At 45.4% G+C, this 15221-nt stretch overlaps 1 protein-coding gene across 1 annotated transcript in view; it reads left to right on the top strand.

Annotated features, from left to right (window-relative positions):
* The window catches only part of LYRM4 (LYR motif containing 4), a 138004-nt gene extending 124436 nt beyond the window's left edge, over positions 1–13568 (top strand). Inside the window, exon 3 of the mRNA XM_079777478.1 lies at positions 11474–13568. Coding sequence (XP_079633604.1) covers positions 11474–11542 — 69 coding nt within the window. The 3' untranslated portion in view covers positions 11543–13568. The remainder of the gene's footprint in view (positions 1–11473) is intronic.
* Positions 13569–15221: the final 1653 nt, after the last annotated feature.

The following is a 15221-nucleotide window of genomic DNA, read 5'->3' as shown; positions in this document are numbered from 1 at the left end:
CAAACTTCGCCAAAAAACTGAGCATAACTCGGGTAGTGTGTCCCTTTGAGGAAAAAACATAATTTCGCGATGTTTATAGTTTAAATAACATAAATGTTTCATCCTCGGCATGCAGCCGCCTCAGCGGCCGCGTGTCATCAGAAATGGCACTGACACACGTGTCAGAGGTTCGCCATCACTGACCTAGACCAAATAAATCATAATCTCTTAGGAATGATTTAAGCATCAGAATATTCTAAGCTCTCCAAGAGATGCTAGTGTACAGTCAACACTGGGTTTCAAGCCTTCTTCATAAGTGGTGGCTGTGGTGTGATATATTTAATATATTTTTATTGATTTCAGAGAGGAAGGGAGAGGGAGAGAGAGATAGAAACATCAATGATGAGAGAGAATCATTGGTCGGCTGCCTCCTACATGCCCCCATTGGGGATCAAGCCCGCAACCTGGGCGTGTGCCCTGATGGGGAATCAAACCGTGACTCCTGGTTCATAGATTGATGCTCAACCACTGAGCCACGCCAGTCGGGCATGGTATGATATATTTAAATGTGTGCCTGTCTATTCACTTGTTCTAATGAATAGCTATGTCTTCAGCTTCTATCAAACAGCAGATGCTGTCAGAAATCAGCTGCCTAGAGTTATGCAAAATATTGTCTTATAGAAAATAAAATTTTGGAAAAGCTGAGAAGAAAAAGATCATCTTGCACTGACTGTTTTTTTTTAATATCAGAGAAAAGGGCCTGTGTTCTAACTGCCATCTAGATGTGTCCAACGATAAAGAAGCCCATGAAATGGTAGCTTCACAGTGAGTGGCCCCCAGGCTCCCAGCACATGTGCGTGTGCGTGCACCCTGCCAAAGCAGACTCGGGTTCTCTCCTGGCCACTTTTCCAGAAAACCTGGGGGCAAGAGGCCAAATAACTTCTACTGAGCCCTCAGGGAAGGAAGTGAACTTTCTCTCGTGTTTCTAATCCGGTGATGACCTGCGCTGCCATCAGTCCTGTGGAATCTCAGCAGTGCTTGCCCCCTACCTCAGGAAGGAAGTTGCCACTTCCTCAGCAAGATTCGCTTCCCATGAGCTCGGATCAGGCCCCAGCTGATGCTGGCTCTGGCTTTGGCAGAGTTGCAAATAGGTTAAATGTAGAGGGGATTTCTAGTTCTCCTTGGCTTCTGCCAACTTCCTTTTCTGGCAAAATCTGAATAAACAAAAACACTGGGCAGGTGGCTTGTTGCTCCCCATGGCGCTTCACAAAGCTAAGTTCTTTATGTGATCCAAGGTGGATGGCTTGTGATTTTCTTTGCTCAGCGTTACGCAGTTAATACCCTGAACTTCCATTTCTGAAAAGATGTGCGCCTGAAGCAGAACTACAAATTAAACCTGGACATCACATCTCCGTCTTCCTCAGCCTTTGTAGCCCAGCCTAAGTGACCACAGGATCTGCTGTTGGAATGGCATGGGTTTTCCATTTAAAATGTTAATTAGAAGGAGGAGCAAACACTCTCAGAGGAAGTGTGCTATAGTAAAAAGGTACATTTTACTCGGACCTAAATTCCCTTCACCAACCACTTTCTAGGTTCATCTCCAACCCAGGAACTGGCCTTGTTGCCTCGCTTTCATGCCCTGACCTTTGATGTACTTGTTTAACTCTAATAAAGTAATAGAGCTTGGGTGCGGATACATACATATTTTTTAAGGGTTGTAAGTTTTGGAGCCAGAAGACAGAGTGGATTATGTCAGCTCCATAATTCATTTACCAGTTGTGAAATGCAGACAGGTTACTAAATTTCTCTGATTCTATTTATTCATCCATAAGATGGGTGTAAGTATTAAGTATTACATAGAGTACTTGTAAAAGTTAAGTGAGAAACTAAATAAAGAATCTAGGCCTGGCACATGTCCAGTAAATGTTACTTTCCGAAATACGTATTGCTAACTAGTAAAGCAAGTGATCCTCAAACTTAATCCCAGAGTGGCAGAAATAGGGCGCAAAAATGCCTTCTCTCTTCACTGGGGTCCTAAAAGCCACAGAGTTGGGTATAACCATGGAAACTTGCTTGGGATTGAACTAGGTTAAAAGTTAGAATCTGCTGATAAATCTTTTTTTTTTTTTTTTTTTACAGAGAGGAAGAGAGAGGGATGGAGAGTTAGAAACATCGATGAGAGAGAAACATTGATCAGCTGCCTCTTGCACACCCCCTGCTGGGGATGTGCCCGCAACCAAGGCACATGCCCTTGACCGGAATCGAACCTGGGACCCTTGAGTCCGCAGGCCGACGCTCTATCCACTGAGCCAAACCGGTTTCGGCTGCTGATAAATCTTGATCTGTAGATTAGGAGTCCATGACTGGATGAAGATAAAGGTATAAATCAGGGATAAAGTTTTGAGGCCAAGGCATAATAATGATTGCCTCTCAATTATGATTTATATCCTGCTTTTTTCCCCCACTCAACAATTATTTTCTAGGTAATTAAATATTTTCTACAATGTAATTTTTAATGATTACATAGTAAGAATATGCTCTAAATAAAAGCTATGGGCAATTCTATGGCAGCTAATTCAAAAATCTTTTTTTTTTTTAATTAAATTACCCTGGCTGGTATGGCTCAGTGGTTGAGCATCAACCTATGAAACAGGAGGTCATGGTTCGATTCCCGGTCAGGGTACATGCCCTAGTTGCGGGCTTGACCCCCAGTAGAGGATATACATGCAGGAGGCAGCAGATCAATTATTCTCTCATCATTAATGTTTCTATATCTCTCTCCCTCTCCCTTCGTCACTGAAATCAATAAGATTTTTTTAAGTAAATTAACATGATAAATGGAAAACTTTTTAATATTTTTCTTTGGCCAAGTCCTTAACCAATTTTTTTAATACTTATTGTTTGTAAATATTTTATGGACAAGTTATTTTATATGTCCTTTAAGATACATCTGCGTGTATTTAGTTTATTATATTGTGAAAATCCTCCATGTCTTTACCTTTTTAAATGTACTGGCTTTATTCAGTTTTGAAACAGAAATATCAAAGTTCCCCACTATAATTTTATTTTTAGCAATTTCTCCTTTCATTTCAAATAGTTCAGGCTTTATATACTGCTTACAAGTTTATGACTGCCGTATCTTTTTTGTAAATGTTTCTCATTATTCAATTTAGTGCTGTTAGACTCAACTCTGCCTTGTCTATTGTTAATATAAACTGGTATTTTTCCCCAAAATGTGCCTAGCATATCTTAATTTATCTCTTGATTTTCAGTCTTTATCACTTTTGTTAGAGTTTTGTTTTGTTATGTGCCTCAGTCCATTCACATTTCATAGAATGGCTGATAGACTTGGTTTTATTGCTTCCATGTCGTTCTATTATTTATTACAGTTTACTTTCTCTTCTCACATTCTTTATTTTGGGGGGTTTTTAGCACATAGCTCTTCATTCCTTTTTCCCTCTTTTATTAGTTTGGGAACTCTACTTTTCTGTGCCTTTGATGATTGTCTTCTGTAGCCTGGTGCTTATCATTAGAAGCATACTTTGTTTTACCATTATTTGAAAAAGGATGCCTGTTTTTCCCATCAGAACATTATATTTCCCTACATGTATAAATATACGGCCGACATTAGCTGGTCCAGCAGCCCCCAGTAATAGTTTTTCTGGTAACTAATGATAGCCATGCGGGTCTGGCCTGCTGCTGTGGTTTTGGTGACCTGCGGTCCTGAGCTCAGTGCAGAAGCTTGACAGTTGGTGGCACATCTGGCACTTTGCCTGGGTTCTTGTTCTCACCACCCCGGAGAAGTGCCAGGTGTCATTCTGACGTAATGTTTGGGTCCTGAGTTCTGCCCAGTTCCAAGAAGGGCTTGGTGACTGAGTGCAGTGTTGCTGACATCCAGCGCGATATGCTGGTGTGTCTGGATGCCCGCCTCTCAGAGCCTTAGTTATATAATGTTTCACAACCAGCCCCGGGGACTCACAGCCAGCTCTGCGCCCAGCCCTCGGGATGGGGAGGGAGAATGTGTGAGTGCCATGGGAAGACAGCCGGCACCTGTCTCCTGTTGTATAACTGTCCGCCTTCCCTGAACAGTGGTCTGGACCAGCAGGTAGAGATCACTCACCATGCCCAGCACCTCTAAAGATCAGGTAGCAGAGGGTAGGAAGACGTAATCCCTGGCCTTCATCAACAGTGAGGCATCTTAGAGGGACATTATAAGGTTTGAAGGCACTTCCCTCCCCCACTCTGGTCTTGTAGCTGCACCCAAAGAACACCTGGTGGGTAAATATCTACCTTAGTTGTTTTGTTTTAATATTCACTCACTGCAAAAGAAAAAATACTGATGATAATTGTAAAATAATAATGATGAAGGTTCAGCCTGAACCTCTTGAATTAAGTGCTCTTTCTCACTGAGAGTGCAATCAGGGCAAGGGAGGATGACAGCATGGCCCACCTTCACCTCCCTGATAAGAACTCCTGGGGTCTGGACAGCTGGCCCTCGGGTCCTGGGCCAGTGCTTGTTCGGAACCACCGCCTACATGTGTATCGCTTCACAAAGGAAGTCTGCTTGTGGAATGGGAACACTTGCCGGCTGCCCATGACTTCAGGCTCCTTTGAAGCCACAGTTCTCTGGGACCCATTAAAATGGTTTGATTTCCTTTACTCCAATGGCCTGGAATATGAAAGAAAGAGGCCATCACGTGGTGGGCTTTTTATTTTATTTTAATTGAACATCTTTTCATGCAGAAAACAACGGAATGGCCTAGAAATCTGACAACAGTGGATACTCGTTAGGGCAACCATATAATTTATCCTTCAAACCAGGACCCTTGAGAGTGAGAGAAGACTTTGTTAATAATGATGCTGGGACAAGAATGGACAGCAGTATGTGGTACATACACATGCATCTGCCTCCTCTGATCTCTGCTAGCAAGGATGAAACACATTGATTATTAACTTCAGGTGGGATTTGGGGAAGAGGTGGGAGTTGCTCATCACTCTGCCCTAATGTCACAGAGGAATGAAAGGTCAGCTCCTCACCAGCGCCCCCATGTTGGAAACATCCACACTCAAGGCTTGCAGAGTTGGGCAAAGATGGGGTGTGTGAGGGGAGAGGAAGCTGCCATCCCTGCCACCCCTGGGTTCTCTGGCCTTCTTCCTCTCCCCGCACATTTAGCTGTTGATGGAATTTTCAGAGATCTAGTTCGCACACTAGGCATTCTTCTATGGCATAAAATAATGTCAAAATTAAAAGTAGTAATATCATTCTATGTAAGCATTTTTTAAATCAACTTAGGCTACTGGATTCAAGGAAGAAAAAAGGCATGCACATCGAGAGCTACTTTTAGAGGAAGATCTTATTCATAAGTTTAGGTTTTATAAACTCTCTTATTGCTAAACGGGGTGGGAGTGTATATAATTTCATGTGTGCCTATTTCAATTTGCTTCTTCAAAAATTATTAGGGACATAAAGTATGGTAAAACTGGTCTACTTGGAAAATGTTGGTCCTGGTGGGTGACCTGGCTGTGGCAAGGCTGTGACGGCGACTCCACCCTGGGGTCTCACCAGAGAGAAGTGCGGTGTGGATTGCAGACGGCACGGAAAGCTGTCAACGCGGTTATAGGTCAGAAAAGAAGTCTGCTTACCTCCCATGCAACAGGCAGAACACGTGGCCTGACAGGTCACCAAAAGCTGAAATTCTACCATCAAAGATTCATTATATTGGTGGCTCACAGGATTAGGGGGTCTTCAAAGCCCCTTCAAGTGTAGTTGTCTTAGGAAAGTTTAACACCTTAAAAACCAGCCTCTCATGCCCAGCCAGTGTGGTCAGTGGTTGAGTGTCCACCTAAGAACCAGGAGGTCATGGTTTGATTCCCAGTCACGGCACATGCCCAGGTTGTGGGCTCAATCCCCAGTATGGGGTGTGTAGGAGGCAGCCGATCAATGATTCTCTTTCAACATTGATGTTTCTATCTGTCTCTCCCTGTCCCTTCCTCTGAAATCAATAAAAACACATTAAAAACAAAAAACAAAAGAAATCTGCCTCTTCAGCCGGCTACAAGGAGGCACTCAAAGGCAGGATAAATGAAGTGCATCTTATGGAAGGGCCGGGGTTACTCGACAGCGTGTGGTAGCATTTCCACACTAAAGTGAGCATAAGTACATTGTGGAGCAGGACGCGTCAGCTACACAGAGATCCACAGGAGACTTTACAGGTGCTCCAGTTCCTGAAGCCTCTTCAAGCTGAGCCTCACGCCCCTGTGTGTTAACTACTTCTGTACCTGGAGGTCTGGTTTCTAACTCTCCTCTTCCGTTCATTTCTCTTCTCTTAAGCTAGTGCCACACTGTTTTAATTGTATCTCACAAATGCTTTAATACTTGCCTTTTCAAAGTGGCTTCGTATTCATTCAAATAAACATTAAAGTCATTTTCTCAATAAGTCCCGCTGGGATTTTTATTATCATGTGTTAAACATAAATTAACTTGTCAAATGATTGACATTTTTTATGATTTAGTCTCTCCATGAACATTGCATTTTCTGATTTCATTGAAACTTTTTTTTTTATTCCTTACCTGAGGATTTTTTTTCCCATTGATTTTTAGAGAGAGTGAAATGGAGGGGGAGAGGCAGAGAAAAAGGAACATCGATGTGAGAGAGACACATCAATTGGTTGTCTCCTGCATGTGCCCTAACTGTGGCCAGGGATCAAGCCTACAGTTGAGGTACGTGCCCTTGACCAGAATCGAACCCATGACCCTTCAGTCCAAGGGCCAACACTCTAACCATTAAGCCAAACTGGCCAGGGCCATTCAAACTTATTTTATATTTTTATCTTTTTTTTTCTAAATATCATACACATTTCTCATTAAAGTATGTCTAGGTGTGTTTTTGTTGTGACGGTCTTGTCTCATATTTTCAATGTGATCCACTGAGACAGTGTGAAATGAAAGGGCAAGTCCATCTGAGCAATTATACTCTTTCCAAATATGGAGAGTAAACACCAAAGATGGAGTTTGCATGTAAAAGCCTGTAGATTGATGAGGATAATAGTATCTTCCTATAAAGTTGTTGTGAGATTAAAAGAATTAATTAAATTCTTTTAATTAATTGATTTAATTAAATGTTTAGAACAGTGTCTGGCATACAATTAAGGGTTACTGTTACTTTCATCATCATTATCATTATTTTTTAGTAGTAATAGTCTATATATATAAAAGCCTAAGCGACCGAACAACCAGTCGACTGGTCGCTGTGATGCACACTGACCACCAGGGGGCAGGCGCTCAATTCAGGAGCTGCCCCCTGGTGGTCAGTATGCTCCCACAGCTGGAGCACCGCCCAGCCAAAAGCCTGACTCACAGCTGGCGAGCGCAGCTGCAGCGGCGGGAGCCTCTCCCACCTCCACAGCAGCACTACCCAGCAGCAGGGCTGGGATGAGTGGGAGCACAGCAGGGCTGGGATGAGTGGGTGCAGCATGGCACCCGGCCCGGCTCAGGCTCCTCCCTGGCCACCTGCCGCTTTGCTCACTGCTACATCCCCCGAGGGGTCCCAGATTGCTAGAGGGTGCAGGCCAGGCTGAGGGACCCCACCTGTGCATGAATCCGTGCACTGGGCCTCTAATATAATTATAACAATGCCAGATTTGGCACTGCCCCCATCAGATGAGGAATCATCCCTGCTGGGTGGTTTTCCCACCCTGAGAAAGGGAAGAGAGCAGGGACACTCCACCCCCTAGCGCTTCCCAAGCAAAGCCAGGTGCCAACATCTCCCCCATAACTTTCAATATATAGGGCACCTCCTCACACAAGACTGTGCTGGGCCCTTCCTGGACAGAAGGCTGTGCCCTCAGAGCAGAGCCTCAGAAAGAACAGACTCAAGTTCAGATCAGGAAGCCCAAGTTCAAAACCAGGTAATGGTCTCAGACATCCCTCACACCCTTTCTCCATAGTGTGGGTGGTTTAATAGTTACAGAATCATAGACTCTTACAGCAGAGGGTGATGAGCCCCGGAGATCCTGTGATATTCAGCCTGACAATAGATGGGCCATGCACATAAGTAACATTTAACGAGCCCTCACTACATGCCTGGCACTATTCTTATGTAATACTCCCACCAGCATGAAGATATTTAATGTATTTAGACCCTAGGAAGTATGTGGGACAGTTGTTACGTTTTCTTCAAGTCTAGTATCTCATTTGATTCTCATAACAACCCAATGAAATAGGCAGGAAGTAGCAGAGGCCCTACTTCAGAGTGCTCCTGCCCCGGCCCCTGGCAGTTGAGCCCAGCTCCTAAGTCTAAATCAGACTGAGGTGTGTTGCTCAGGAGGCAGCACACTGCTTCAGATGCGTAAGCAGTGAAGACCTGAAACATTGTAGGAAATATTATCTTTTTGGACCCTCCTCCTTCCCCCAGCAGGTTGTTTGTCTAATGAGTCTCAGAGCTTATAAGCGTTTCTAGGCCATCCAGTCATCCATCTACTTGCCGTTGGGTAATCTGTGTATTTTCCGTGGACTCTAATGCCAGCTCCTAAAGCTTACAGAAATGTGATCAGCTGTAATGACCAGTTTATGCATGGTAATACTCTGATTCGAGCCAGTTTGGGATTCTGGAGGGACTATAAATTGAAGCTGCTAATTGCACTTCCTCACTGCCATTGACCAACCAGTTCCTCTCACCTGCAGCTCAGAATGACGTGCTCTGTCATTAGCACTGCGGCATCCATCCCCAGCTGGCCCCCTGATGTGTGCTGGCACATTTTATAGCCCAAATAAATGCGACAGAACCGTTACACAAACGTTTATGCCTCATTATGCCTCATCTTTTTCATCCTCATTGAGGTAACATTTTGGTATTTCCTCCCCTTTGTGAACTGAATATTTTTCCCTGGCCTCTTCTGTAATTGCTCGGGGTTAATTCCTTATAACCTTGGATTATAACTTTCAACCTTCTGTTGGGCCTAATTTAAATCATTTGATTTTGCTTACAATGGGTGAACATTTTTGTTAGAGTAAATGGTCCTGTCGCTATGTTTATTGCCTTGCCTTTATCGTTTCCATGTTTCCACTAAGAGCTCACCACCAAGCACTCATGATCACGTATGACCTAGGATCTAGAACTAGGTGTCTGGCGCAGTCCTAAACTATGCTGTGGGGCAGCTCAGTCTCTCCTACTGCCCGTCATCACTGATACCCGTGCAGAGGAACTGAGACAGGCACACAGATGGTGACAGTACAAGGCCAAACCAGTGTCGAATGGGTGATGTATAGTAAATGTTTTCAGTAGACAGAGAGGGGACCCAGAGAAGCTTCAACCACTGGCCCAAAGGGTGGGAGGGCTTTTGCTCAGTGGATACTGAGTGGGTCTTTCCTGGGACAGTAGCTCCTGGTGGAGCAAAGACACTGAAGATACAAGACGCATGGCAGTCAGTGAGAAGTTCGTGCACAGAGGGCGGGCGGCCACCAGAGGACCAGCTATACTGTCTGACCACGGGGCTGGGGGACATGAAAAGATATTAATCTGTATGCCCTCTTAACATCGTTAACATTAAGATCTGAATTCATTCTCCTCCCACCCACCCACACCGGCCATAGAAGTGTCATATCTGAATGGAACTTTAAAAAACCTAATTCATACTTCTGCCAAACTAGACTATAAATTTGAAGGGTTGTTTTTATTTAAAGTTCCTTAAAAGTTGAGCTTGGATCACCCCTCATCTTCATTCTGCAACTTCCTTTGGAGCCTTTCATGTGGAGCTGATTGGGACGAGGTCACCATATCACAGCTGCATTTCCTGCAAGAGAGCACCTATCCCCCAAAGGCTCCATCCTTTAGACTGTTGAACTTTGAGAAACAAGTACTCTGTTAAAACTATGTTAGTGGGGCCCTAGTTTGGCTCAGTGGATAGAGCGTGGGCCCATGGACTGAAGGGTCCCGGGTTTGATTCCGGTCAAGGGCACATACCTCTGTTGCAGGCTCAATCCCCGGCCCTGGTCGGGACATGTGTGGGAGACAACCAATCGATGTGTCTCTCACATCTATGTTTCTTTCTCTCTGCCTCTCTCCCTCCCTTCCACTCTTTCTAAAAATCAATTAAAAAATCTTCAAAGTTAAGTAGTAAAAGCAAGTTATGATTTCAAATTAAAATATTGTGTGTTTGTATACATACGCACACATACACACAAACACACACATTTTAAAAGAGAGATGGATATTGAGCAGGCCCAGATTGCATGTGTGGTTACCTCAAATTTTAATCAGTATGCTATTGTACCCCTTCATCAGAGAGTGTGTGATTACTACAGCTGTGTTACAGTGACATGGGTTTGGGGACTGTAGAGGAGCAGCATTTTGGAAAAGGCACTGTTCAGCTTCAAATCTTTGTTCCTCTGTGGATTGACTTCTCTGAGCCTTCCTTCCTCACCAAAAAATGCGGTAGTGATTCTTATCATATCTACACCAGTCGTTCTTGATCTTACTATTGATGAGTCCCCATTTTGTATGTCACCCAAATAAGTCTCTGGACCGCTCCACTCTATACTCTATCACCTCCTTAGTTCAAGCCAAATTGTCTCTCACCTGCACTCTTGCTGGGCTCTTGCCTTCACACTGAGATAAAGTGATTTTGAACCACAAATCTAAGTCCATCTTCTGTTTTAACATTTAAAATTTTTCCTCAAAATAAGTCGGCATCCATGACCTGGCCCTAGCCTACCTTTTACTCTCTCCTCTACCTCACCCCATCCACACTCACTGCCAGTGATGTCTTTGACATTCTCCATAAGCCCACATGCATCAGGTGCCCTCACACCAGCTGCTCTGGGGGGGCCACTCCCTCTATCTGGAATGTGCTTCTTGCCCCTCCTCTGGCTCCCACTGTACTCCTGAGCCCTTACTTAGCATCCATCTCCTCAGAGAAGTCTTCCTAACTCCCTCAGGCTGAGTCCCAGCTCCTACATTCCTCTAGTCCTGCGTGCTGCCCTCTGCCAGCACCCACAAGCTCACAGGGCAGCTATCTCCATCCTTGTCTGCCTCTGCTCCTAATGCAGAGCTTCTGAGGGAGGAATCACGTCTTCACATTAACCGAAGTGCAGTGTCCGGTATGGTAGGTGTTCATTGCCTATCTACCCAAAGACCAGGGGCTGTGGCTGCCCTCCAAGGCCCCCTAGAGGGTTTGATGGCTCTTTCACCCAACACGTGTTTATTTGTTGGCTGCTGTAGGCAAACAGCCTTTCACTTACAAGAAAGAACCCTGCCCTGTCTCTCTGTCTGCACTGCACAGCCATGAGCTCGCCAGTACATCCAGCTTGGCTCCAGCGTGCAGGGAATGCACAGAGGCAAATCTGGCGACTGCCCTCTGCCCCACAGTGTGGTGTTCAGCAGAGAAGGGCCCTGTGATGGCAGACATTTGCATTTAAATGTTAGAAATACTCTTTCTGACCCTTCACAGCTAATGGAGTCCCATGGTTCCTGATCTGTCTGTTCTTTGCCTTCAGGTCCACATTGGCCAAATGTATTCGACTGACAAGCTTATCATTGAGAATCAGGAGAAGCCCAAGACCTAAAGACCAGCACCATCAGCAACCACGGACCACCTCCAGCACCCACTCTGTGCTTGGGTTTGGGACCCCAATGGACCACGAGTGGCTTCTTGCATCAGCTTCAAATAATAACCTCTTGCTCAGCCTGCCCTGTAGAAACTGATACAGTAAATTGAGTGAGGTTTCCATTCTCCTACAGCCTTAGTGGCAAGGGTGGCTGTCTCTCCTTGGTTCAGTGTTAGAATGAAGAGCCGGTGCTCACTCAGAATAATGCTGTGTGTTATTGTGTCTCCTCTCTCCCCCTCCCCCCACCCCTTAGAGCTCATCGCCACTTGTACAGAGCATCTCCAGACTTTGTTTCTTAGTCCTCAACAATAAACAGGATTGTCTCCCTAAGCCTGCTACCCAGATACACTCATCCTGATTAATGCACTTGCGTTTCCTGCAGCTGCAGGTCCTGCACAGGGCGGTGCGGGTGCCAGGAGGGAGGCTCCAACCCTCAGCTGAATCCTCCCTTTCTGGAAGCAAGCCCAGGTACCAGGAGAGATTTGGGGGACAGCAGGGAGGAGGGCAGGGCCTGGGGACAGAAGGTGCACCCTGCAGTTGATCCTTAGGCCCAACACAACCACAAGGATGGCAGGCAGGTGGATACACACCTAGAGACAAGGCACTCCACCCCTGGCAGCTCAGAGGTCTGAGGATCAGCAGTGCCTGGGAGCAGAAGCTCAGGCCACACCCCAAACCGTTTGAATCAGAATGGTCAGTCTAACACTGGAGGTAACTGCAGGGCCTTTGAAGTTCAAGGAGTGCTGCTGTCAGCACTGCTTCCAAAGCCGGCCCCCAGCTCACCTGCCGAGCCTGAACCTCCCGGAGATTTGGAGCATTTTGAAATTTCTGAGTGCTTCCCTCCCCTTGGATTCTGACTTAGTAAAAGGTGAAACACAATAACCTACATGAACATTTTTTAAGCTCTCCTAGTGTTTTTAATGTTTAGCCACCTCGGGAAACTCTGCTCTTTATGTTACAAGTTAAAAAAAAAAAAACTTGTTTGGATTTATCCTTGGAAGTACATCAGTTCAAAACATGGGTAGAGGTATTAAATAACGTACTTGACTTGTGGAGATTTTATGAAGGACCAGGCCCTGAGTGATTTTTTTGTTTCATTTTGTAAACAGAACTAAGTGAATTCATTATTTATATGTCTAGGTTTGGGACAGGCTCATATAAATATTTACAGGTTCTACAGTAGCTGTGACAGTGTCACCAACATGCCACAGAACTGCCCCGCCAGCCCCCCATCATTTTAATTCACGTGAATCAAGCACAAGCAGTCTGCAGCCCCATCCTCATGCTCGTGGTAAAGATCATGCCTGCCCATCTCACCCATGGATTGGAGATGTTGTAATAGTGCATTCAAAATAGAAGAAATGTTGTCATTGTATTTGGCATTACAACTTGTGACTTCAGAATGCTTTTGCCCATGGATAGTCTCAAGGCCGCAGTGTGAGAATAAACGGTCAGCAGACGCCCAGTGTCGGGAGTGCGCCCAGTGTCGGGAGTGCGGGAAGTCTTCTCTCCCTCCCCACTGACTGCAGTGGATTAGAGTCTCCCAGCCCCGCATGTGTGGCTCTGGGTCACTTTCCACTCGGCGTTAGTACAGTTCATGGCCATTCAACAACAACTGCATCCAACAACTGTGCTAGCTAACAGATAGCACCTCTGATTTATACTGAAATTAAAACAGCTGCTACTTAGAAACCCCTGAGTCCACATATGAACCTCTTCTCTACAAGCCTCACATTTCTAACAGTCTAACAATTCCATAGGAGACTTCTCCACATTTTAGTCACAGAGACAGTAGACCCAGCAAACTTGACTTGTTCTGCAGGCCTTTAACAGAAGGTTAATTTATTTAACACGTCTAAGGGCCGGCTGAAGTTGCCTCATGTCAGCCAGACATGAACTTGAAGTTGTTGAACCTGGCAGGAAGAAGCTATAGGCAGTGCCTCCTCCTGGGTGAACAAAATAGGATAATTAAAAAACAAAATAGGATAATTAAAAAAGAAAGGAGGAAATAAAGCCAACAGGGCTTGGATGTGAATTGTGCAGTGGGTGTGAAGGGAACCCAGGTGAGGGGTCTGGGTAACAGCAGATATCAGGCCACCAGCTAAGACAACAGGAGGAGGCACTGCCTATAGCTTCCTCCTGCCAGGTTCAACAACTTCAAGTTCAAGCATCTACAAATTTATCTGTTACTTCCAAAGGTTGAAAATATAATTTCTTTTTATTCACTTTTCTTAAATCCACTGGAATAAATCAATCTTAAAAGCCCTTAGTGTAGCTCAGTGGTTGAGCATCATCCCATGCAGCAGGAGGTTGCTGGTTCAATTCAGGTTGTCGCTCGATCCATGGTGGGGGTTAGGGGGCGCTGCTGGAAGCAACCAATGGATATGGCACTCTCACATTGATGTTTCTCCCTTTAAAAATAAATAAACTATCCTTTTAAAAAAGAGAGAGATTTTACCCATCCTTCTGTAGAATAGTATCCCCCTCTATAGGTGAACCATATCCTATCTAATAAAAGAGTAATATGCAAACTGACCATCACTCCAACACACAAGATAGCTTCCCCCATGTGAACACAAAATGACCGCCACAAGATGGCCAGCAGGGGAGGGCAGTTGGGAGGGACCAGGCCTGCTAGGGAGGACAGTTAGGGGTGACCAGGCCTGCAGGGGAGGGCAGTTGGGGGGGGGGACCCAGGCCTGCAGGGGAGAGCAGTTGGGGGGGACCAGGCCTGCAGGGGAGGGCAGTTGTGGGGGGGGCAGGCCTGCAGGGGAGGGCAGTTAGGGGTGACCAGGCCTGCAGGGGAGGGCAGTTAGGGGCAAACAGGCTGGCAGGGGAGCAGTCAGGCATCAATCAGACTGGCAGGGAAGTGGTTAGGGGGTGATCAGGCTGGCAGGCAGAAGTGGTTAGGGGCAATCAGGAAGGCAGGCAGGCAAGCAGTTGGGAGCCAGCAGTCCTGGATTGTGAGAGGGATCCCAGATTGGAGAGGGTGCTGGCTGGGCTAAGAGACACACACCCCCGTGCACAAATTTTGTGCACTGGGCCTCTAGTAGATATATATCATCACGGGACAGAGACAGTAGGGGGAGTTTTTGTATATTGAGCAAAAGTTGACATGAAACTTAAAGCTGAGGAAGGTTGGTTGACAAACTTTAAGAATATGGTTCTAAGAATGAAACTAAAATGTACAGTAAAATACTATATCAACAAGGTTACAGAAAGTTCACAATTTATACAATGAGCTGCTTGCTAGAAAGCATTCAAACAGCAGAAGGTGAATGCATTTTCTCACAAAGGATAACATTTCCTTTGACTCGGGAATTCTTCTGGATCTACCCACAGTCATGGATAAGAAATTCCTTGATGAATATGCTCTGAGCCCAGATGACCAAATCTTGGCTGAAGACAACTGTATGGACTGTTTGAAGAACATTTTAAAAGTTCCAACTGTTACACTGTGCCAATGGCTTCATGACAGCAGCCGTTGTGTGATTCAGAAGCCCCAGCAAGCAGCCACATTGTCTGGACCATTGGAGTAGATGTGCTGAAGTCGCGCAGACTAAGGCAGTGAGGCCCAAGAGGATGCTCATCATACAAGCAAACGGGACAGCCAATAGGAACTTGGCTCTGTGCATAC

The sequence above is a fragment of the Cnephaeus nilssonii genome (assembly GCF_951640355.1).
Source record: "Cnephaeus nilssonii genome assembly, chromosome: 7".
Taxonomy (NCBI): Eukaryota; Metazoa; Chordata; class Mammalia; order Chiroptera; family Vespertilionidae; genus Cnephaeus; species Cnephaeus nilssonii.
This window is presented reverse-complemented; position numbering and strand designations above follow the sequence as displayed.